This window comes from Polypterus senegalus, chromosome 9 (genome assembly GCF_016835505.1).
Source record: "Polypterus senegalus isolate Bchr_013 chromosome 9, ASM1683550v1, whole genome shotgun sequence".
Classification (NCBI taxonomy): Eukaryota; Metazoa; Chordata; class Cladistia; order Polypteriformes; family Polypteridae; genus Polypterus; species Polypterus senegalus.
In genome coordinates this window covers 27,674,619-27,697,748 of record NC_053162.1, presented here as the reverse complement: position 1 = coordinate 27,697,748, position 23,130 = coordinate 27,674,619, and the positions used below count along the sequence as shown (strand labels likewise).

The following is a 23,130-nucleotide window of genomic DNA, read 5'->3' as shown; positions in this document are numbered from 1 at the left end:
GATGATGTACTGCTGCCTGCTGTATGTGGCGTCTGTCGCTCTCAATTACGACGATACAGTGGCAGTCAATCTGAGATTCAAAGAACTGGCAGCTACAACAGTAAAACGATGAAGATATCCACTTGAACTAAATGGTGTGACTGGCGCCATGTCCAGGTGTTGTTTACAAGTATAGGCCCCAGCTGCCCTGCGACCCTGCCCTGGATAAGTGGGTTAAGATAATGGATGGATGGATTAAAAGGTGTGGTGTCACACCCAGTGAAAAGGAAGAGGAAAGAACTGAAGTTATGTGAGCTGCTAAAGAAGAGCCAAGGGAGGAGTAAATGTACATATTGACATTGACACCACTCCAGCAGAACTATGGATGAGGCTGCATGTCGCACTGCACGTCTAAATGAACAACTAAAGTAAGCTACCATTGCTGTCTAACTGGAAATGCCAAATGTGCCATACCAGAATATAGTCGCAGCGTTTTAACATGTAATATATATATACATATATATAGTGGACTAAGCCCTGGACACAGACAGGTAGACATGTTATCAATCACCACCACACGTTTATTTACAACTATTTACAGTACTAAAGTGCCACACAACCTCCAAGACTCCCCAAAGTCGCGGCCTCACACTGCCTCTTTGTTTCTTCAGGCCGCCTCCAGTCCTCTCCTCCAAGACCTTGTCTCCTACTCTCCCGACTCCAGCCATCGAATGGAGGGAGGCGGCCCCTTTTTACCACACCCGGATGAGCTCCAGGTGCTTCCTGATAAGCCTCCGCCGATACTCCGCTGTGTACCCAGAAGCACTCCGGGTGTCCCCGATCCTCTTCCCCCCCAGCACTTCCGAGTGTGGCAGAAGTGCTGAGGTCCAGAGCTCTCCAGGCATTGGGGCGGCCCCTGGCGGTGACCATGGGCAAAACACAGGGTTAAGCTCCTACCCGTGGTCCACAAAGCAACCAGGGCGGTCGCCCCCTCGTAGTCTGGAGGAGGCACAAGCCCTCCTCCGGTCCTCCTGCACGTCCCGGCTGGGTAGCAGCCCCAGGCACTCGCCACAATATATATATATATATATATATATATATATATATATATATATATATATATATATATATATATATATATATATATATATATATATATATATATATATATATATATATATATACAGGGTGACACAGAAAAACGGGAACTTTTGAAATGCGTAGTGGCAACCATGTACAGTTGGCAGCACTGCGGAACAGGGACCTTGAGCTGTAAACAATCTCGCCATTTAGTAATTTAGTAATCAATTGCAAGGCAATCAATGGCAGCTGTGCAAGAATTGTTTGGTAACCGTGTCATCTCAAGATTCGGTGACATTCCCTGGCCCTCAAGATCACCCGATTTGTCCGTTTGTGATTTTTTCTTGTGGGGCTACCTTAAGAGTCGGGTCTACACGACTCGGCCAAGGACCCTGAATGAATTGAAACAAAGAATTCAAGACGAAATTCGTGGTATCCCAGCTGAGATGTTGCAGTGACCAATGGGGAACCTCGACAGCAGATTTGCAAGAATGCATACGTACAGGAGGACGCCATCTACAGGACGTAATTTTCAGACATTGATAATTTGGATTACTGTCTCTTGAAAGACAAGTTGTAATGGTTCAATTGCTGTCAATAAAATTTTTTTGATGTATTTCTTCTATTTTTATTGGGTTTTTCAAAAGTTCCCGTTTTTTTGTGTCACCTGTGTGTGTGTATATATGTATATATATATATATATATATATATATATATATATATATATATATATATATATACACTAGCAAAATACCCTTGGCAGCGGAGAAGTAGTGTGTTAAAGAAGTAATGAAAAGAAAAGGAAACATTTTAATAATAACGTAACATGATTGTCAATGTAATTGTTTTGTCATTGTCATGAGTGTTGCTATATATATATATATATATATATATATATATATATATATATATATACACACACACACATAAACATACAGTATATATACACATATATATATATCCATACATATATACATATATATACACATATACAAATTTAGACATATATATATATATATATACATATATATACACACACACATATACAGTGGTGTGAAAAACTATTTGCCCCCTTCCTGATTTCTTATTCTTTTGCATGTTTGTCACACAAAATGTTTCTGATCATCAAACACATTTAACCATTAGTCAAATATAACACAAGTAAACACAAAATGCAGTTTTTAAATGATGGTTTTATTATTTAGGAGAAAAAATCCAAACCTACATGGCCCTGTGTGAAAAGTAATTGCCCCTTGTTAAAAATAACCTAACTGTGGTGTATCACACCTGAGTTCAATTTCTGTAGCCACCCCAGGCCTGATTACTGCCACACCTGTTTCAATCAAGAAATCACTTAAATAGGAGCTGCCTGACACAGAGAAGTAGACCAAAAGCACCTCAAAAGCTAGACATCATGCCTAAATCCAAAGAAATTCAAAAGCAAATGAGAACAGAAATAATTGAGATCTATCAATCTGGGAAAGGTTATAAAGCCATTTCTAAAGCTTTGGGACTCCAGTGAACCACAGTGAGAGCCATTATCCACAAATGGCAAAAACATGGAACAGTGGTGAACCTTCCCAGGAGTGGCCGGCCGACCAAAATTACCCCAAGAGCGCAGAGACGACTCATCCGAGAGGTCACAAAGACCCCAGGACAACGTCTAAAGAACTGCAGGCCTCACTTGCCTCAATTAAGGTCAGTGTTCACGACTCCACCATAAGAAAGAGACTGGGCAAAACGGCCTGCATGGCAGATTTCCAAGACGCAAACCACTGTTAAGCAAAAAGAACATTAGGGCTCGTCTCAATTTTGCTAAGAAACATCTCAATGATTGCCAAGACTTTTGGGAAAATACCTTGTGGACTGATGAGACAAAAGTTGAACTTTTGGAAGGCAAATGTCCCGTTACATCTGGCGTAAAAGGAACACAGCATTTCAGAAAAGAACATCATACCAACAGTAAAATATGGTGGTGGTAGTGTGATGGTCTGGGGTTGTTTTGCTGCTTCAGGACCTGGAAGGCTTGCTGTGATAGATGGAACCATGAATTCTACTGTCTACCAAAAATCCTGAAGGAGAATGTCCGGCCATCTGTTCGTCAACTCAAGCTGAAGCGATCTTGGGTGCTGCAACAGGACAATGACCCAAAACACACCAGCAAATCCACCTCTGAATGGCTGAAGAAAAACAAAATGAAGACTTTGGAGTGGCCTAGTCAAAGTCCTGACCTGAATCCAATTGAGATGCTATGGCATGACCTTAAAAAGGCGGTTCATGCTAGAAAACCCTCAAATAAAGCTGAATTACAACAATTCTGCAAAGATGAGTGGGCCAAAATTCCTCCAGAGCGCTGTAAAAGACTCATTGCAAGTTATCGCAAACGCTTGATTGCAGTTATTGCTGCTAAGGGTGGCCCAACCAGTTATTAGGTTCAGGGGGCGATTACTTTTTCACACAGGGCCATGTAGGTTTGGATTTTTTCTCCCTAAATAATAAAACCATCATTTAAAAACTGCATTTTGTGTTTACTTGTGTTATATTTGACTAATGGTTAAATGTGTTTGATGATCAGAAACATTTTGTGTGACAAACATGCAAAAGAAAAATAAATCAGGAAGGGGGCAAATAGTTTTTCACACCACTGTATATTGTGAAAAAGGCGCTTTATAGCGCCCGACCCGGCACAGACCACGCAGAGGCACGTGTTCACACTCAAGGTTTTTTTATTATTATTATTTCTTCAGCCGTGGGCACACGTCTTCCCCATGTCCCACCGGCCCAACACAGTCCCAAACACAAAACTCACACCAAACCAAACTTTCCTGCTCCACCACTCCTCCCAGGCAACCTCGTCCTCTTCCTCCCGATTCTGGCCCTGATTGCTGGGAGGCGGGCCCTTTTATACCCCAGCCGGAAGTGTTCCAGGTGCCTGACCAGCTCGTCTTAATTGCACCTCCGGGTGGGGCTGATAAACCGTCCAGTGTGGTGGCTGGTTCTTTGCAGCACCTCCTAGCGGCCACCCCATCTCCCAACCGGGCTGCTGTGGTGGACTCCATGTCATGGGGGAGATTGAGGAGGGATCCACGGCCAGGGAGGCTGCCCCCAAGCGCCCCGGGGGAGGTGCTGCCATGTCCATGATGGCTCCCAAGGGGCAGAGGCGTCCCGGCCGGGCATGGGACCCGGCTGTCCGTCACAATATACATATACATATCTACATATATACTGTATATACACATACTGTATATATACACATCTACATATATATATATATCTACATATACATATTAGGGGTGGGACTCGATTAAAAAAATTAATCCAATTAATTAGAGGCTGTGTAATAATTAATCTTGATTAATCGTATGTAATCACACATGAAAATTTGCCCCAAATCGCAAATGTTTTTTTAATTTAAAAGGGTTTTAGTGGGCGACAGAATCAAATAATAGACATGGACAGGAATATTGTAAACTCAAGCTCTTTTAATTTCTGAAAAAAAAATGCTTTTAAACTGCATTTGAATTCAAAACAGAAACAAAAATATCATCCCTGGCTAAAATTAGGCAGATTTAAAAAAAAAAGTGGTATTTTAAGTACTTTAAGTACATTTTCAGAATGGTATTGTCTTTAAATAATAATAACAAAATTTCAACATTAAAGTGCAGTCAAATAAGTTAGAAACATAAAAGTTAATTTGACCAGCTTCACCTTTAAACTCTAAAACAGTGTGATCATTGAACATTTTATAATTAGATGTAATTAGAATTACTAACGGTCACGGAAGTCCAATGATCCCCAGTAAGAGCCACAAAGTCCGCTTTCTGTAATACATCTAATTTTGCTTGCTTTTCAGTTTGTACAAAACCATGCTTTTATCAAGGCTTCCGTCGGGTGGTCTTTTGAAATGAAATTTCCCTCCGATCAGTCGTAGGAACGCGCTTTATTCCAACTCTAACATTTTTGTAGCTGTGATGTGTGTATCAATGTAATCGATGTACTGGGCCGCTGCTGGCCAAATGGGTGCCCTAAGCAGAAATTTACTTTTGTGCCCCCTTCCCCAAATATTACAGAAGTAAAAATAAAATAATAAAAAAAACACCTACTATAGGAGCCAAAATAGAACTTTATTCAAATAAAAGTAAATACATAAATAAATTGTATCATTTATAAATTACAATTGTAGCTCTACAGCAAAAAATACAAACTAAAATTACACTTTAAATAAAACATTTATAATAAATAAAATAAACAATAATAAACTGAAATAAAATCAACACTGTCATCTGCTGGAGCTTTCCACAGTTCAAAATTTACAAAGTCACACTTCTGCTTTTTCTTGAGGCAATGTCATAAATGAGCTCTTCATATGATAAAGCCTTTGCTAATTCAGAGTTGATGCTGACAATTGCCAGACCACTCATGCGCTCTTGTGCCATAGATGACGTTTTGATGAGCTTCATTTTAAAAAAACTTTGCTCAGCAGAGGCAACAGTTACAGGGAGCATCACTGCTATGTGCAGAGCAATCCAGAGATTTGGGTACATGCATGGGCTTCATCTTGGGCTTTTTTTTCCTTTTGTTTCTCGGCGCCGGACTGTTGATGTCTCTTTCCAGGAGCAGGCATATTGTTCAATTATCATCATTTTTGGCCAAATAGGCAGCCGTAACAGAGGTGAGGGCGCGCGCGTCATCGCTTGCGCTTAGCCTACTCTGCGTTCACCGTAAAATGCAATATATACGTTTATATTTTTGTTTATTTGTATATGTATATTATTAATATTAATTTATTATTATAATATATAAAAACGATTTTTTTGAGCAGCTGGGATGCTGCCCCCCTGGGAGTTGGTGCCCTACACAGGCTGCGTACTCTGCGTATAGGGAGTGGTGGTTCTGTCGATGTACCAGGAAATCATGCATTGACAAAAGTTCCCCTTTGCTTGGAATTGAAAGTGTGATTAAATGCGTTATTTTTTAACGCGTTATGGAGTACATGCATCGAAGCTTCTCAGCTGTGCTTGTGCTAAGAAAAGGAAACATTTTAAAATTAACATAACATGATTCTGAGTTAACCGCATATTTTTTCATACGTCTCAAACTAAGGGGATGCGAGGGTAAGATGAATCGTGAAGAGCGCGTACATACTCAGTGCATCCCCTCAGAATCGAACCTCAGATATCAGCGCTACAGGCAAAGCCTCTACAATTACGCCACGGCGTGTGGTTTGTCTATTTGAAAGTATGTAGATCGGGGTATGTATATACATATATATATCCGCGTTTCGCAGCAGAGAAGTAGTGTGTTTAAGAAGTTATGAAAAAGAAAAGGGAACATTTTAAAAATAACGTAACATGATTGTCAATATACAGTATTTGTTTTGTGAGTGTTACTGAGTGTTGCTGTCATCAAGGATTTGATTATCATTATTTCTTTCAATCAGGTTCGTATTTGTAGGATGTGTTGTGTTCAAGTTACATTCCATGTTTGTCAATCGTTGTAAAGATAACAGGTTTCATTCATCGATTCGTTTCTTACTGCATCAATAAACAGCTCTTCTTCCTCTTTATGTGAGACGTGACACACTGCATGCACAGGTTTTTTTTTTTACACTGTCTTACTTTAGCGGGACATTGACTTTTTCCACCGTGTGCTTTGTTTCTGCAGTAGCTGCACTTATAAATATGCTTGTATGTGTCACACTCTTGATATTTTTTTGCTGCCTTCTCAATTGTGTAATTCGGTTTTTGTTCAGCACTCTTTGGAACTGTTGCTTTTTGTCTGTGCACTGCATCACTTCACGTGAGCCGCTCGGTGTACATGCATCGAAGGTTCACAGCTGTGCTGGTGCCATCTTGTGTGATGTCCACGGCTGTATTTAATGTTAGCTAAGACCTGGCACTTAAAAGTTTCTCTCACAGTTTCGCTGAGTTTGTGCCAAACACCACCCTGACCATCTCATCTTCGTCTGCATAAGCACAGTCCTTCACCCGTGAATATTTAGCGGCAGTGTTTCTATTGGATTGCCGCTGACGGACGGCCTTATATGGGCATGCACTAAATTACATGGGAGGCGTAACTCCGCCTCCCACGGGCATCGAGTAGAAGTCTATTATAGTATATGGATGAAAAAATTGGTTCCAGTTATGACCATTATGCGTAGAATTTCGAAATGAAACCTGCCCAACTTTTGTAAGTAAGCTGTAAGGAATGAGCCTGCCAAATTTCACCCTTCCACCCACACGTGAAGTTGGAGAATTAGTGATGAGTCAGTGAGGGCTTTGCCTTTTATTAGTATTAGTAGCCCCGGACACAGACATGTAGACATGTTGAAAAGCACCACCACATGTTTATTTACACTAATATTTACAATAATAAGTGCCACACAACCCACAAACTCCAGGCCAATACCATACTGCCTCTTTCTCTTCAGGCCGCCTCCTTGCCTCTCTTCCCGAGCTCTGTCCTTCTCCTCTCCCGACTCCAGCCCCTCTTATACACACCCGGATGTGCTCCAGGTGCCACCCGACAATCTTCCACCAGCACTCCCCAGTGTGGCGGAAGTACCGGCTCTGCATCCGGAAGCACTCTGGGTGTCCCTGATCCTCTTCCCCCCAGCACTTCCTGGTGTGGCGGAAGAGCTGAGGTCCAGAGCTCCAAAGGCATCTGGGCCCCAGCCACTCGCCACAATATACACACTCACCTAAAGGATTATTAGGAACACCTGTTCAATTTCTCATTAATGCAATTATCTAATCAACCAATCACATGGCAGTTGCTTCAATACATTTAGGGGTGTGGTCCTGGTCAAGACAATCTCCTGAACTCCAAACTGAATGTCAGAATGGGGAAGAAAGGTGATTTAAGCAATTTTGAGCGTGGCATGGTTGTTGGTGCCAGACGGGCCGGTCTGAGTATTTCACAATCTTCTCAGTTACTGGGATTTTCACGCACAACCATTTCTAGGGTTTACAAAGAATGGTGTGAAAAGGAAAAACATCCAGTATGCGGCAGTCCTGTGGGTGAAAATGCCTTGTTGATGCTAGAGGTCAGAGGAGAATGGGCCGACTGATTCAAGCTGATAGAAGAGCAACTTTGACTGAAATAACCACTCGTTACAACCGAGGTATGCAGCAAAGCATTTGTGAAGCTATAACACGCACAACCTTGAGGCGGATGGGCTACAACAGCAGAAGACCCCACCGGGTACCACTCATCTCCACTACAAATAGGAAAAAGAGGCTACAATTTGCACGAGCTCACCAAAATTGGACAGTTGAAGACTGGAAAAATGTTGCCTGGTCTGATGAGTCTCGATTTCTGTTGAGACATTCAAATGGTAGTCAGAATTTGGTGTAAACAGAATGAGAACATGGATCCATCATGCCTTGTTACCACTGTGCAGGCTGGTGGTGGTGGTGTAATGGTGTGGGGGATGTTTTCTTGGCACACTTTAGGCCCCTTAGTGCCAATTGGGCATCATTTAAATGCCACAGGCTACCTGAGCATTGTTTCTGACCATGTCCATCCCTTCATGACCAGCATGTACCCATCCTCTGATGGCTACTTCCAGCAGGATAATGCACCATGTCACAAAGCTCGAATCATTTCAAATTGGTTTCTTGAACATGACAATGAGTTCACTGTACTAAAATGGCCCCCACAGTCACCAGATCTCAACCCAATAGAGCATCTTTGGGATGTGGTGGAACGGGAGCTTCGTGCCCTGGACGTGCATCCCACAAATCTCCATCAACTGCAAGATGCTATCCTATCAATATGGGCCAACATTTCTAAAGAATGGTTTGAGCACCTTGTTGAATCAATGTCATGTAGAATTAAGGCAGTTCTGAAGACGAAAGGGGGTCAAACACCATATTAGTTTGGTGTTCCTAATAATCCTTTAGGTGAGTGTATAAACAGATAGACCACAGTACTTCCCTCAGCACTATTTGCTGCTGCTATGCCATATATAGTAATGCAAAAATCAAATGACAGCAAGACATACTTGTATAAATTGATCACTAAGCTTCAGGTGTCGAGCTCTTGAGTTTGTTTCTAGTTTCTGTCAGTGCCATGGCTTCTGTTCAGTTTTATTATCTCTCTCTCTGTCTCTCTCTGTGTTTCAATAGTTATCGCACATATTTTTGTAATACATGAGTAGAAATGTGACACGGCAATCCTGAAGGGACTGGGGGGAACTGAAAGAAACCCTGTGGGCTGAGCCTCTTTAGCGACAGATTTCACCGCTCTGTACTACAAATATTTGAAGTTGTCTCTGGACGTGTATTCTCATTTGAGAATCATGTCTGGCTCCACAAGACTACTCCAGGTGTTCCCGTTTCCTTCCACAGTCTAAAAACTTACAGGTTCGGTGAAATAGCATTGCAAAATTGTCCCGTGTCTGTGTGAGAGTGAGTGTGTTCAGCCTGTGATGTGCTGCCACCCTGTCCAGGGATTGTTCCTGCCTTGTGCCTGATGCTTGGTGGGGTAGCTTTCTACTCTTGCCCCGTAAGAAGGAAGATGGATGGATGGATTATTTATTTACCCGCAGGGTGTAACCCAGAATTAATTTCAGGCAATGTTCAGTCCCCCAAATCCTCAACCTCACCTGGCTATGCCTATGCCCTGGACCTAACCAAAGCACTCCGTTAAGACTGGCTTGATCTTCTAATCCGTATCCTTTAAAATGTTGTTGCACTTTTATAATGTCATTCTTTTGTTGTTTTTTTTTTCTTTGGGTGTCACTTTTTTGTAGGCATCTGTGATGATGTGGGTTCTGCTCCATGTTCCCATCCGCTGTTCGGGAGTCCTTGAACCCAACACAGTCGATAGTTATAACCGAGATGAGCTAGACAGAGAGGCAATAACAGTTGAGCAAGGGGATGGTGTATAAATGTGCAAAAGTGCTTTTATTAAAAACAACAAAGTGTCCACAAAGTGCAGTGCTTTCAAAAATCTTCATTAAATAAATAATCCATTAAAAGAAATGTGGAGGTTTAAAAATACAAAAACAAACAATCCTTTAAAAACCAGAGGTTAAAACCGTTGCTGGAAGCAGTCTTTTAAAATCAATGTCAAGCCCGGTGCTCATCTACACTAGCGTCTCACCTGCTTCTCCCTGTTGGGCTCTGCAGCAGGCGAGACACTCTCTCAGCAGTTGTCCTTTTTCTCACACACGCACACAGGTCTGGAGTCCTCCCGATCCTGGCTTCGGTCCGGCACTCATCCCAGTCCCAAGACTTGGTTCTCACCCAACGGCCAGGACGCACACGCTGGGGAATCCACCACCGAATCTCCCGACTCCCGCTGCCATTCCGGCCTTCCGCGGCCAGTCGCCCTTCACTGGTCACTTCCACTACTCGTTCACTCAGCAGCAGTGAACACTACCACAACTCCCACCCGGGTGTCGGCCAAACACCCTGGCTTCCACACAACTGCCTGCGAGCATTCACGCGCTCGCTCACTCGCTGTCGCACCGGCTTTCTCCTGCGTCCTGCTTTCTCCTGCCACCTCCGACTTTCTCTCTCTTCCTTGTTCTTTTTTTCCCCGTTTTGATCTCCCTTCTAACCGACTTGCGCTTCTATATATTGAGGGGGGCCATAGCAGCTGCAGCACATTAACAGCCTCAGGAACAATCACCGATGTGGGCAGTCCCTCACCTGTGCACAACGTGAGAATCGCCCACACCGCAGATCGCCCTGAGATCCGCTACAGCCATCACACCCCCTCACTAAGCCGTGAGCGGGTGATTATTTATTTAAAAACTGGCCCTTGCTGAGAGGGCTGTGGACCTGCTATACCACAGCATCACCATATAATTTATGGAAATGACACCCATTGCTGGTTAGAAGGTTCAACCGTGATGCCATCACGTCACCACTTTAAAAGATGGCAGCTCATTGAACAGAATGTCCAAAGTTTATCCACTAGAGGAAAGAATTTCCCAAAAACTAACATCAATAAAGTCTTTTGGGATTTCAATTGTAGGTTGTAATTTCTGCTTTTTGTTTCCAGAGAAATCATTTGAAAGTTCATACAGTAGTACAGTATGTATCGTCTTTTCATCAGCATGTGTAGCATTGCTTTGATTTTTCAACTTGGATGTAAATCCGGCTGGGACGCCATCTGTAATGGAAGGACAGGGGGAGAAAGTCTGCTCAGAGCATTACCTGCCCCAGATCACTACATGGCAACCCACCCAGGGTATTCCCACAGGGTATGCTGGGAGTTGGAGTTTGGTGACTCAGCCAAGTTGGGTTCCGGGGGTGCTGCGGGTACCTGAGCCCTTCGTCGTCTGGCTCCCACCTCACCTGGAAGTGTTTTCAGACCATGCTTATGGGACCCCAGAAGTATTTCTGGGTATAACATAAAGCAAGCCAGTTGCTGCTGCTCCAGGAGTCAGAATTCAAGAGGGAGGAAGAATACAACACTTGTGAAGAGGAGTGGAGACAGAGAGAGACATAAGACCAAGAATCACTGTGGGCTGCCTTATACGTGATTGTATTTGTGTTGCTGCAGTGGGAAACGCTTAGGGAAGAGTTTCCTGTGAATAAAAACCTGTGTCTGTCTGTGTCAGGTGTTGAGAAACTGGAGCGCCCCCTTCAGGCCACAATCTAAATTGATATTTGTCCCAGGTGGGAGGCTGATCAGTCAAGGATTTAAAGACTCACAGAAACATTGTTGAAGGTGTTAAGTTGGGTTTTCCTCTTCTGTGTACCCATCAACTGGGAAGATCTGCTGCTACTCTTCTTTCTTAAATAATGATGCGTCTTACTTCTCTTTACTAAAACGTGTTTGCTAATTTGCATATTTTTGAAACATTTGGAAGCAGAAATTTAAATGAATTTAAGTTCCTATGTTTGTCAGAATTGTAGGGTTTAGCATTTTTAATACTGTTTTATATTTGACAAACATAGCGAGTGTAACTGTCCTGGGTTCAAATTCCATGATTATTATTAATAGCAAAGTCATTCCTGGAGGGCTGCAGTGGCTGAAGGTTTTTGTTTCAACCCAATGGCTTAATAAGAAGCACTTACTGCTCAAGTAACACTTCTGCTTCATTTTAGTTGTCTCCCTCATTAAGATTTTGAACCCTCATTGCTTATTTAAGTCTTAAACAGCTACATTATCGGTTTTTATTTGCTCCGTATTAACAATAAGATGCAAATAACTAAAGAAACCAGCAGTTATCCATTTTGCTTGTTACCCTTTACACCCGTGTGTATTTATCGTGCACTGTTTGGTTTAATTAAATACTTGGAAGGAAAGAGAAGAGAAAAAAGTGAAGGATAGAGAATTGCCATCCGTTTTACACTTCAAAAAATTTGGATGATATCCGTAGAATGGAAAAAAAATCTAGGATATGAGAATGACTTGACATAGCAGAGTTAAAGCACTAACAAGCCATGAAATGTAATTATTGGCAAAGATGGTTTTCTAATTAAGCAACTGGGTTGGAACAAAAACCTGCAGCCACTGCGGCCCTCCAGGAATGACTTTGACCACCTCTGATTTATAGTATGTGGAGTTTGAGTGCTCTCCTCATTTCTCTTTGGGTTTTCTCTGGTACTCTGACTTTGCCATCAACTCCCAAAGGCGTGTGTTAGGTTGACCACTGATTGTAATTTATCCTCCATTAGCGAGCGAGCTCTGAGATGAGCTAACATTCCTTCAAGTGGCCCTTGTTTTCAGGTTAAGCTCTATTCTCCTTTACTATTATGCTATACATTTGTAGATCTATGTAAATGCTCTGAGTCTTATTTTATGGGAAGAACTTCATACAAGAATCAACTGAATTGTGCTGAACAGTGCTGGCATCACAGCATTACTATTACCATTGTTGCCAGGACAAGACCCCCACAGGCTCCAAGGTATCGAAGCTCATGAGGCCCATCCTCACGTCACCTCACTACATCCTCCGAGGACAACCACATCAGACACAGACATATAGTCACAAATAATAAACATCACATATATGTCAATAATAAACCATGTATAAAAATGTCCAAAACTTTATGTCAGGTCAACTTCATCTTCCTCTTTGGTTCATTTGGGTATTACAATGAATGTAGATTGTGGTGGGCTGGCACCCTGCCCGGGGTGTGTTTCCTGCCTTGCTCCCTGTGTTGGCTGAGATTGGCTCCAGCAGACCCCCGTGACCCTGTAGTTAGGATATAGCGGGTTGCTGTAGTGTTCAGCAAAATAGTATCTTTGGTTTCCATCACTTTTTTAATTTTCCTTTTCACTGCACCACTGGCCTCTCATTTGAAATCGCCGTCCATGTGGACTTTTTCTTTTTTGTGCTATGGTAGCACATCACGTGTGCAATCTGATAAAAGTGACCAATGAGACACCTGCTTTAAACGGGCCCCGCCTTTACAGGGCTCATGTGTTTCTTTCAAAAATGTTTTCTTTAGTTCTGATTGGACAGTTTTATAATTGTGAGGATCGTAAAGAGGTCCCGGTGGGTACTGGATAGCTGATTGCTGTAAATGCCAGCACTGTCGGTGGCAACTTGGACGTTTTCTGTTATTAGGCGCTCTTTTTCTTTTGCATATGCAATGGGCCTTTTACAAACAGGGGCCCAGGGTGGGCTCGATTAATTTACAATATGTGTAGATTTTGCATGTTTTCCTGTTGCCCAGAGATTTGTATTCGTGTTAGTTCCCATTCATCTCTAAACTGGCCCTAGGAGGGTACGTGCCATTGCATACTGTAATGAGTGTGTCCAGTAATAGATTGGGGTCCTAGCCCGTTTTACACAAGAGTGAGAGTCCCTGTGCAAAATACAAGTTCAGAAAAGAGTTGGAAACCAGAATATTGTTAGGAAACCCACAGGGACCCTGGGAGAACATGGAATCTCACTCAAACTGTGAGCTGTCTAAGGAATCAAACCCAAGTGTTTGGAACAATGAGCCCATAATGTTAGTAACGCATGTGATTTAAAGATGGGTTGCTGTGCCATTGTGACAAATCCTGGAACAGAGTTGGACACACCAACAAAGTCTACTTCTTTCAACCCAAGTAGGGATGAATAATACTTCGTAAAGTTTCTGTACAGCAACTAACATCTTGTTGTTTTAATCTAATGTGATGATATCAATAATGAACTACTAGATTATACAATGGTAGAGGTCATATGTGGCCAATGAAGAATTTAAGACCTGGATAAGCCTGCCTGACACTGGAATGGAGGCTGCAGCTGATAGCCGATCCTCAGGTCCAGGTGGAGCAACGTGGATTCCACCTCTGCCATGCAATATGAGACTAACTCATTTGGTTTGTGCACATTTGTCAGGAGTTGTGAGAGTCTGACTGTGCTTCATCTGTCTGCTTTATGGGCAGAAGGTTTATGGCCATATAATCCAAGGGTGTGCTTTGGGAGTTTTCTGTCTTCATTTGGCTGCTTGCTACTCGGTCTTTGTATTTGAAGAAGAACACACTTGACATTAAGTTGGGTCTATGTATGGAGGTTGTAGGGTGTGCCTGGTCTCTCCTTCCATTTGTGATTTTCAAGGATACAAAGAGCCAGGTCCCTGGAACAAGAGGACCTGGATGAGGTGGCTGGGCACGTAGGAAGGAGTCTCATAGACATTTCCCATGAGGTACAGTATGTATCAGATGTGACCCACTGGGAGAAGACCAGGTGGTAGATCCTGAAAATGAGGGGGAGATTCTTTCTCTAATCTGGACTTGGAACATCTGGGAATTCTGCACAAGGACTGGTAGTTTCTTGCTGGGGTTGTGGAATTCTGATCAAGCCAACTCAGCCTGTTACCATCTCCTCTGAAAATAATATGGATGATGAGGGATTTAAGAACACACTTGGCACTTGGCGGAGTGGTGGCCCAGTGGCTAAGGATCACTGGTAGGGTCCGGAAAGTTGCTGGTTCAATACCTGTCAATGCCGAGAGGGTTACAGCTTCATTGGGCCCTTGAGCAAGGAAGGGCCCTTAACCCATAAATTGCTCCAGGGGTGCTCTAGAATGGCTGACCCTGCACTCTGACCCCCAAAACTCATGCAAAACCACAGCCCCCCCCTTGGGGATTCATAAAGTTCATCATCATACATTATTGTCAGTTTTTGTGAAACTGTTTTGTGTTCTGGGCTGTCATCTTGAACTATCATAAGGGCCTGGAATTGTGCACAGCAAAAGTAGCACTTCATTATAAAAGGATCGCTAATGTACATTTCATTATCATGTTATACCAAAGATTTCTGCAATAATTGATTTTCATCTCATTTTTCATGCTTATCCCTCCACTTCGGTCTTTATTTATAGGTTTATTTTCCCGCTTTTGTTTTCCAGGTATAAAGTGGTTTGGCAGTCTGAGCAATATCTCATTTCGGCGTTCATCTTCCAGCTCAGACTCTAAGACACAAGACCATCAGTTGCTAAAGCACCATGGGAGCCTCCCTGAAGATACCACTTTTGAGAAATCTGTGGACGATATGGGGACTTCTCCAAAGAGTCCCACCTACGCCCGGTCTAGTGACATGTACAGCCACATGGGGACCATGCCCCGGCATGACAAGTCCAGTAAAGGCTCCAAAAAAGCAAAAGCGAAAGCAGATCTGAACCGAAAACAAAGTCAGCAGTTGTGCTCCGATTCAGTGCCCGAATCTGTTCTGCTGAGCGCTTTGTCTGGCAGCATCGGCCAAAGCCAGGAGGCTACAGCTAGAGATTGTGAGAAACAAGAAAGCTCTCACAATGCCGGAAAAGCACAACAAAGCAACAGCTTGCCAGAATTAAAGAATAAAAAGTCAGAATTGGTATATCCAAACGAACTGAAGGGGCCAGCACTGCCAGAGAGAAATAAGCCCACACGTACCACCCATGAGCACCCACCTCCACAGGAGCCTACAAAAGGAGATCCAGTCAAAGGAGCGGAACAGACATCACTGGACAAAATGTCGAGTCCTCTTGAAGTTCTACAAGGGACGACATCTGACATGACGTTGAATGAGGCCGAGCTATCCGAAGGACAAGAACAGGAAATGAATCCAAATGAAAGGTTTGTGAATTCTGCCTTTGACACCCTGCAAAATGTACTTATGGATGAGGGGTTTGTGTCATCCTGCGTCACGGCCGGGTGTGCACATCATCTGTACTTTTTTATTTTTTGTGTTTCACACTGCTGGTCAAGTGTCACCAGCCAGAAATTGCTCAGTGCCCACTTTGTTGTACATCCTTACACAAAATGGCTGTCTGATTAACCCGTGTCATCAGCATACTACAAGTTATCCAGTTAGGCTAAAGGGAACTCCTTCTGCCAACAGCAAATAAGAGTGTTTATGACTTCTACTTCAACTGGTTACATTGATTAGTAACTTTAAATTGGGCTGGGGTGTGAGCATTGATCAGTGTGCCAAGTGATGAACTGGCATCCCAGCCACAATTACTTCCTTCTTTGTTGCTGCCAGAGCAGAATTTAGTTCTGCATGAGCCTTAGATGGACTATGCAGATTTACTAAACATGTGGATATCAATTAAAATATCTTATTCTAAAACTGACAGGAGCTTTCAGCAGTATGTGAGATGGTAGATTAATAGGCATCTGCAAATTGGCCTGGCGTGTCTGAGTGTCTGCAGTTCTCTTCAAGGTTGGTCCCTGCCTTACACCTAAGGATAGAAAATGGATGAATGAATCTATCTATCTATCTATCTATCTATCTATCTATCTATCTATCTATCTATCTATCTATCTATCTATCTATCTATCTATCTATCTATCTATCTATCTATCTATCTACTGTGAATGCAAGGGGGCACCAGAGAGCCCCAAACACAAACACACAAGACAGTCTTAGGTTTAAGTAAAGGGTGTTTAATACACAAATACTTTGCATACACAAACAGTATAAACCCCAAGTCATCTCTCCTTCCTGTCTCTCTCACCACCGCACTGCTCTCCCCCAGTTGAGTGTTGACTTCCTTCCTTGCAGCTCCAATCACCTGTATAAAGCAGTGCGGTCCCTTTTATTGAGGACCCAGGACGTGCCAAATGTGAACAGGTGCCCTGCCCTTCACCACAAACATTTTTCCGAACCAAACATACCCCATGACCTTCTCCTGGTCACAAAGGAGCCTCATCCCCAGTTTGTTGCCAATCGGACGCCCGGTGCAGATTTGTATGGCGGACAAACAAACATACATACACACATCAACTCTGCTTTATATATTAGATGTACACATGGGGGCAGGTTCCTTGGTGGTGAAATACATGCAATATTGAGGAGAACTGGGGTGTCTCCTTGGAGGTCAGAGCACAATATGCTGCTACAGTCCACTTCAGGCCCTGGGAGCGATGGCATGCCTTGGTCAGCTGAATGCTGCAGCAGCTCAGTAAAAGTGTTCCCCAGGGACTGAACATAGAGGAGGTCGACAATTACATAGTTCATCATATTATTTCTTTTCACCTGTTCATTTCTGTACAATGCCTAAAACTTTTGAATCATCGCATGCGCAGCCTTATGTAATAAGTTAACGTAAGACATCCAAAACTTTGTAAAGGTACAAGATTTCAGATAACAGCATTGCAGTCATATCTGACTGAAGCTACTGTGTTTTACAGGATGTGCTACACCAGAGGTGCCCAATGCGTCGATCGCGATCGACCGGTAGATCGCCAAGGCAGTGCAGGTAGATTGTGTTGCATTCAAAAAAATTTTTTTTTAAACGTTAGTCTATCATATATCCTTCCCATGGCATTGCCACTTGATTGACATGCAGGCGGCCAGTCTGAGATCTCTTCTGTTCTAACACACTGGTCATCCTGCACGCACGATCAAATGCACGAGCTACTGCAAAACTCCGGCTGTGATCTAGTTAGCCTCCCAATTTATATCAACTCAAGAAGAGATTTTAAAAAAAATTGTTTGGGGAGGGTATGGGCTGGATGTGGAATTGGAAGAGGATTTTTTTTCTCACAATGTCACAATCGAAGTGCGTTTGTCTGATCTGTCAATCTATTATTGCTATTCCAAAGAAGGAAAACGTGGAAAGGCACTTTCAAACTGTTCATAAAAACTATGAAACTGACTTCCTTCCGAAAAGCGATCTGAGAAAGAGAGAGGATAGGGAACTAAAATCGCAGTTAATCAGACAGCAGTCATTTTTCACTTGGCTGAATTCAAAAGCTCCTTGACTGCATTATTCATCTCCACTTATTTATACGAGTCAGCCTTTTCCCACATGATGATCATTAAATCCAAATAATGTAGTGACCATAAATGTATTGAATTGTTATTGTGCTATAAAGATTATTCAGTTATGCAAGGTACTGCAGCATATATTTCATGTATAAAGTATACTCAGTATATATATAAATACATTATATATATAGCATTTTTAATGTAGGTAGATCATTTCGACCTGGTCATTTTAAAAGTAGCTCGCAAGCCGAAAAAGTGTGGGCACCCCTGTGGTACAGGGTGGAATTATATCTGTTCCCAAAATGTCCATTATTCCTACTAATTACCTGTTTTAATTCAAAAAATACAGTGTCCTGTAACATTGTGTGCTCCAATGTCCATCAACAAAAGCCAAAGTCAGTCGGGAGTTAAAAACAAGTTGATCCATGGCATGAAAGTGTTACTCCTGGCCAAGTGTATGGAGCATGTTCAAGATTAAGGAGCTCCAGTGAACTAATAATATTAATTCCTCAATAAAAACATAACATAAAAAACAAATACCATTTACAGAATAGTACTCAGTTAGCTGCATGGCTCTTCTGATCCATTGTCTTAGTAACGCAGCCATTATGCTTATAAATAGCAGGGACACTTGGCCAAAGCATTAGGCACTGTTAAGGTGCTGGAGGAAGTCGCTGCAAGGCCCTGAGTGCACAATTCAAATTATACAAAATGCTTCTGTTTCCTGCATTTATCCAGGAAATGGAAACTGTTAGTTGCTTCATCGCTGCTGAATTCTTTGTTAGCACTCAGCACACTAATGAATGAAACATATTGCAGCATAATGCAGCACTCAGACTGCTTCAGGTTAAGATGAAATCTTTATATTTATTACTGAGACTTAAAAAACATTCATGGGCATAAAGCGCGACGTAACTGTTTGAGAGAAAGACGTTTATTAGGAAGTGAGAAGGTGGCTGGAGCTCATGTAGTGCTGCCGTTTAAAAAGCTGAGGTCAGGTATTAACCGTACTGTGTGGTTTAAGGCTGGGTGTGTTTATTTTGTATGTATTGCATGCTTTTTTCTGTTTTCATTTCATTTCTTACTTATATCCATCCATCCATCCATTATCCAACCCGCTATATCCTAACTACAGGGTCACGGGGGTCTGCTGGAGCCAATCCCAGCCAACACAGGGTGCAAGGCAGGAAACAAACCCCGGGCAGGGCGCCAGCCCACCACAGTTCTTACTTATATTTATTTGTTATTATTCTGTAGGGTTCCTTGATGGTACTTCTCACCATAAGAATAGATTGAATTGAGCTTGCAGCTAGCTAATACACAATAATAGGAGGACCTTTACTTGTTTTTAGACAGCAAATAAACTTAATTCTGTGTGTAATGCCTTTCCAACATGAACACCACCCCAGGGTGTCTTAAATAGATTGCTGTTTACAGTTGGAGTCAAGGGCAGCTGAAGTGATCTGCTCAGAATCACGCAATGAGCCGAATCTCTGACTTTATGGTGTATGGTCCAATGGCTTCATCACTCAGCCATACTTTGTTTGACAAAAATAACTGACACCAATGAAAAAGCTATACTCTTGCTTGGGTTAGGATTCTGACAAAGGGAGGCACGGTGGCACAGTGGGTAGCGCTTCTGCTTTGCAATTAGGAGACCCAGGTTCGCTTCCCAGGTCCTCCCTGCGTGGAGTTTGTATGTTCTCCCCGTGTCTGCGTGGGTTTCCTCCCACAGTCCAAAGACATGCAGGTTAGATGCATTGGTGATCCTAAATTGTTGGTGTGTGTGTGTGCCCGGCAGTGGGCTGGCGCCCTGCCCAGGGTTTGTTTCCTGCGTTGTGCCCAGTGTTGGCTGGGATTGGCTCCTGCGACCCTGTAGTTAGGATATAGCGGGCTGGATAATGGATAGATGGATGGATTCTGACAAAGGTGACCACATCATTTATCTTTGTGAGGTGTTGATTAACTACGTAAATTAATGAAAACCTCTTGACGTGGTGCTTCTCCAGGACAGGCTGCCAAGCACAAGCAGAACTGATGCCACCAGTGTGTTTAACTTTACTACACCAAGAGGAGGCTACAAAATCACAATATCATAAAAGAACAAGCTTAGCCTGCGTTTTGCTTTTTCCCCTAAAGTAGTTACCTGCTAAATTTCAGGCAACTTCATTAAACATTTAGCTGGAATCCTGTACATGGTCATAGCGCATGTGAAGCTCACACCTTCTTCTCGTGTTTCTGTGGGTTTTCTGCTGGTTTTAATTTGACATCTCCAGAAGTGTTCTTGTAAGGCTTGATTAGCCGATTCCTATGTGAGTGTGAATGGGCTCTGGCAGCCTGTTCAGTGCTGTTTTCTGCCCAGTGCTACTAGGATATGCGATGGTTAAGTGGATTAAGTGGGTCTGAGAACGCTAAGGTATTTACTGGATCAGCCTGGATATGTCTACTAGTATACCCCATACACCATGTTCCCTCCAAAGTGCAGACTTGGAATTGGTAAGGGCATGGAGAGTATGAAAAATGAATGAAGTGAAACAACACAAAGACAGCACACAGTTAGCTTTGAAACTCAGATGCTGTTGATGGCTTGGCATTGTAAGAAGTAGTTCTATTGGAAACGTGGCGTGACCCAGGGACTCAAATAACAGAGAAGAATGATTTCACTACCTAGAGGACAATTCTATTTTTGGGTGGCACAGAGGTTAGCATACCACCTCCCAGCTCCAGACTCCTGAGTTTGAATCCCACACCTGGTTGCTGTCTGTGTGGACAGTGCATGTTATTCTCTTGTCTGCTGTCCTGATCTTCTGGTTTTCATCTCTCATTCTAGAGACTTGTCTGCATGGCAGAGCCATCGCTCAACCCAAATCTAATGCCAGCTTTTGCATTTCTGGGAGCTAGCTAATTAATTCTAGTGTTGGTTCCAAGAACAACTGAGCCCTGTAGGTGTCAGGCAAAAATAAAAATTCTTTTAAAGAATTAGTCACTCATTCGAACGAATTACATAATTTGTTTGAGAGGATTATTTCTATTTCTTTCTTATTTCAGAAGCTATTTAGTTTTCCTGGTATGCAGTTTAGGGAACTAGAAGAGCATAGCCAGCCAATACGTTCAGTCGTTTCTATCCTGTTCAGTGCCATTATCAACTAGTGTTTAAGCTTATCTTTTCTTCTATTAATGTTTCCTCCACTGACTCCAAAATATCACGTTCTCGGAGAAAATTCCATAGATCCTTTCTCGTAACTTCTGCTGCGTTTGAAACCTCATATCAGGACTCCTCAAAAGAATCATTTCAACTGCAGTTGTCTTCCAGCTAGTTCCTCTTCTGGTTTACCGATTTTAATACACATGAGAAGACAGTACGAGGATCTGTAATAAGAACTGGACTGCAAGGAGGACAAAATAATAATGATAATCTGTTCAAACAAATGAATATGGAATGGAGTGGACCCTGTAGATGATAAATATTCAGAGGTCAAAAGAATTGAAATTAAACAAATGAAAACAATACTGACACACTAATCAATCAATCGAGGACTTGAAAATGAGTCACTCAGGCCAAATGCTAGAAGCCAAATAATTTGGAGCAAATTATCTCTGTCAGATTTTACTCCAACACTTTAATTCAGCTTGGCACTCTCTTTAAGGTTCCAATAATTATTGATGACTAAACTCCAAATGAACAGTCTCTTCCAGGGCACTGTGGGCAGAGCTGGGCATCCTCCTTGAGCATCTTTTTGGAACTTCAGTGGAATGAGAAGGTACAGTTAGTACCAGCACCCCTTCTTATCCCAGCCTGGTAACGTTTACCTCATCAGAGCCAGGAAGGTGGTCCTCAAGCCACCTGTGTCCAACATGCGTCACAACGTGTATATATATATATATTTTGTTGCAATGTTAGGTTCTCCAGCGCAGACCCAGTACACAGATACCCATGCAGTGCAGTTAAGAGTTAGGAAGGTCTTTTATTTTATTGCAGAATGTATGTTATACAAGGGAGGGTGAAGGAAATGAGAACACCCAATACAAAAGGAATACAAAGATAACAAAGTGGACCACTGGACTAGTGGTATCTCCAGATCTTTCTGCTGTGGGGACTGATTATCCACTGGTGGTTGCCCATCCAACAGCTGGTTTCAGTTTTGTACCAATTGCAACTGGCGTGGGATCCAGAATCATGTACTGTCATTCATGAACTAGATTAATCGTCCATAATCTGAATTAATTTTTTGTGTGACTTGAGATTGGAAGATCTTGAAGTATGGAAAGAAAGACAATTAAGTGATAATTTGAGACAGGAGGACATAGATGGAGATGAAAAAAGCATGAAGTTTGAGAGCTCTGCAGCTGATTATGTTACCAATTATCTTCCGACAGGCAGAAGACCAGAAAGCGAGCAGCAAGCAGTATGGATGTTTTCTATCTTCATGTAGTGCTTGCAACGAGTGGCAATATAACGTAATGCTCTTTTAATGATTTACGTGAATTCTCAGGGGAACACTTTGTTATAGCCCACCTTCCCACATTGTAGCTTTTATGTGAACTCCAGGTTGGTGTCTTGAGAGAGATATGAGGTCTTTGTTGATTTGTTGATTGACCCGCAGAAAAAGCAGCTAAGAATTTGTTTCATTTTTTAACACAGCATAACAAGACATTGTGGAACAAATATGGAAATACAGTGCTACCCACAAACACCTAAAGAAGCCCAAACAGGCCATGACAGATATTTTATTAAAGAAATAGTAAGGGCAGGAGGATGCAGTAGGTGAGAATATAAAATTCATGACAAAAAGACGCCTGCATTAATGCTCCCTCCAGTGGCATAGCTAGGGGCAGGCAGTGGGGGCGGTTCGCCCAGAATGGCACATTTTTGGGGGCGGCATTACTGGCCAAAAGGCTCATTACAATTTGTGTGT

General features: G+C 42.5%; 1 protein-coding gene across 2 annotated transcripts in view; it reads left to right on the top strand.

The window, feature by feature from the left end:
* sh2d3ca (SH2 domain containing 3Ca) overlaps positions 1 to 23,130 on the top strand; it is a 278,210-nt gene that overhangs the window by 11,069 nt on the left and 244,011 nt on the right. For both annotated transcript variants that reach the window (XM_039762774.1, XM_039762773.1), the window contains exon 2: positions 15,369 to 16,074. In XM_039762774.1, the coding sequence (XP_039618708.1) occupies positions 15,369 to 16,074 (706 nt within the window). The remainder of the gene's footprint in view (positions 1 to 15,368; positions 16,075 to 23,130) is intronic.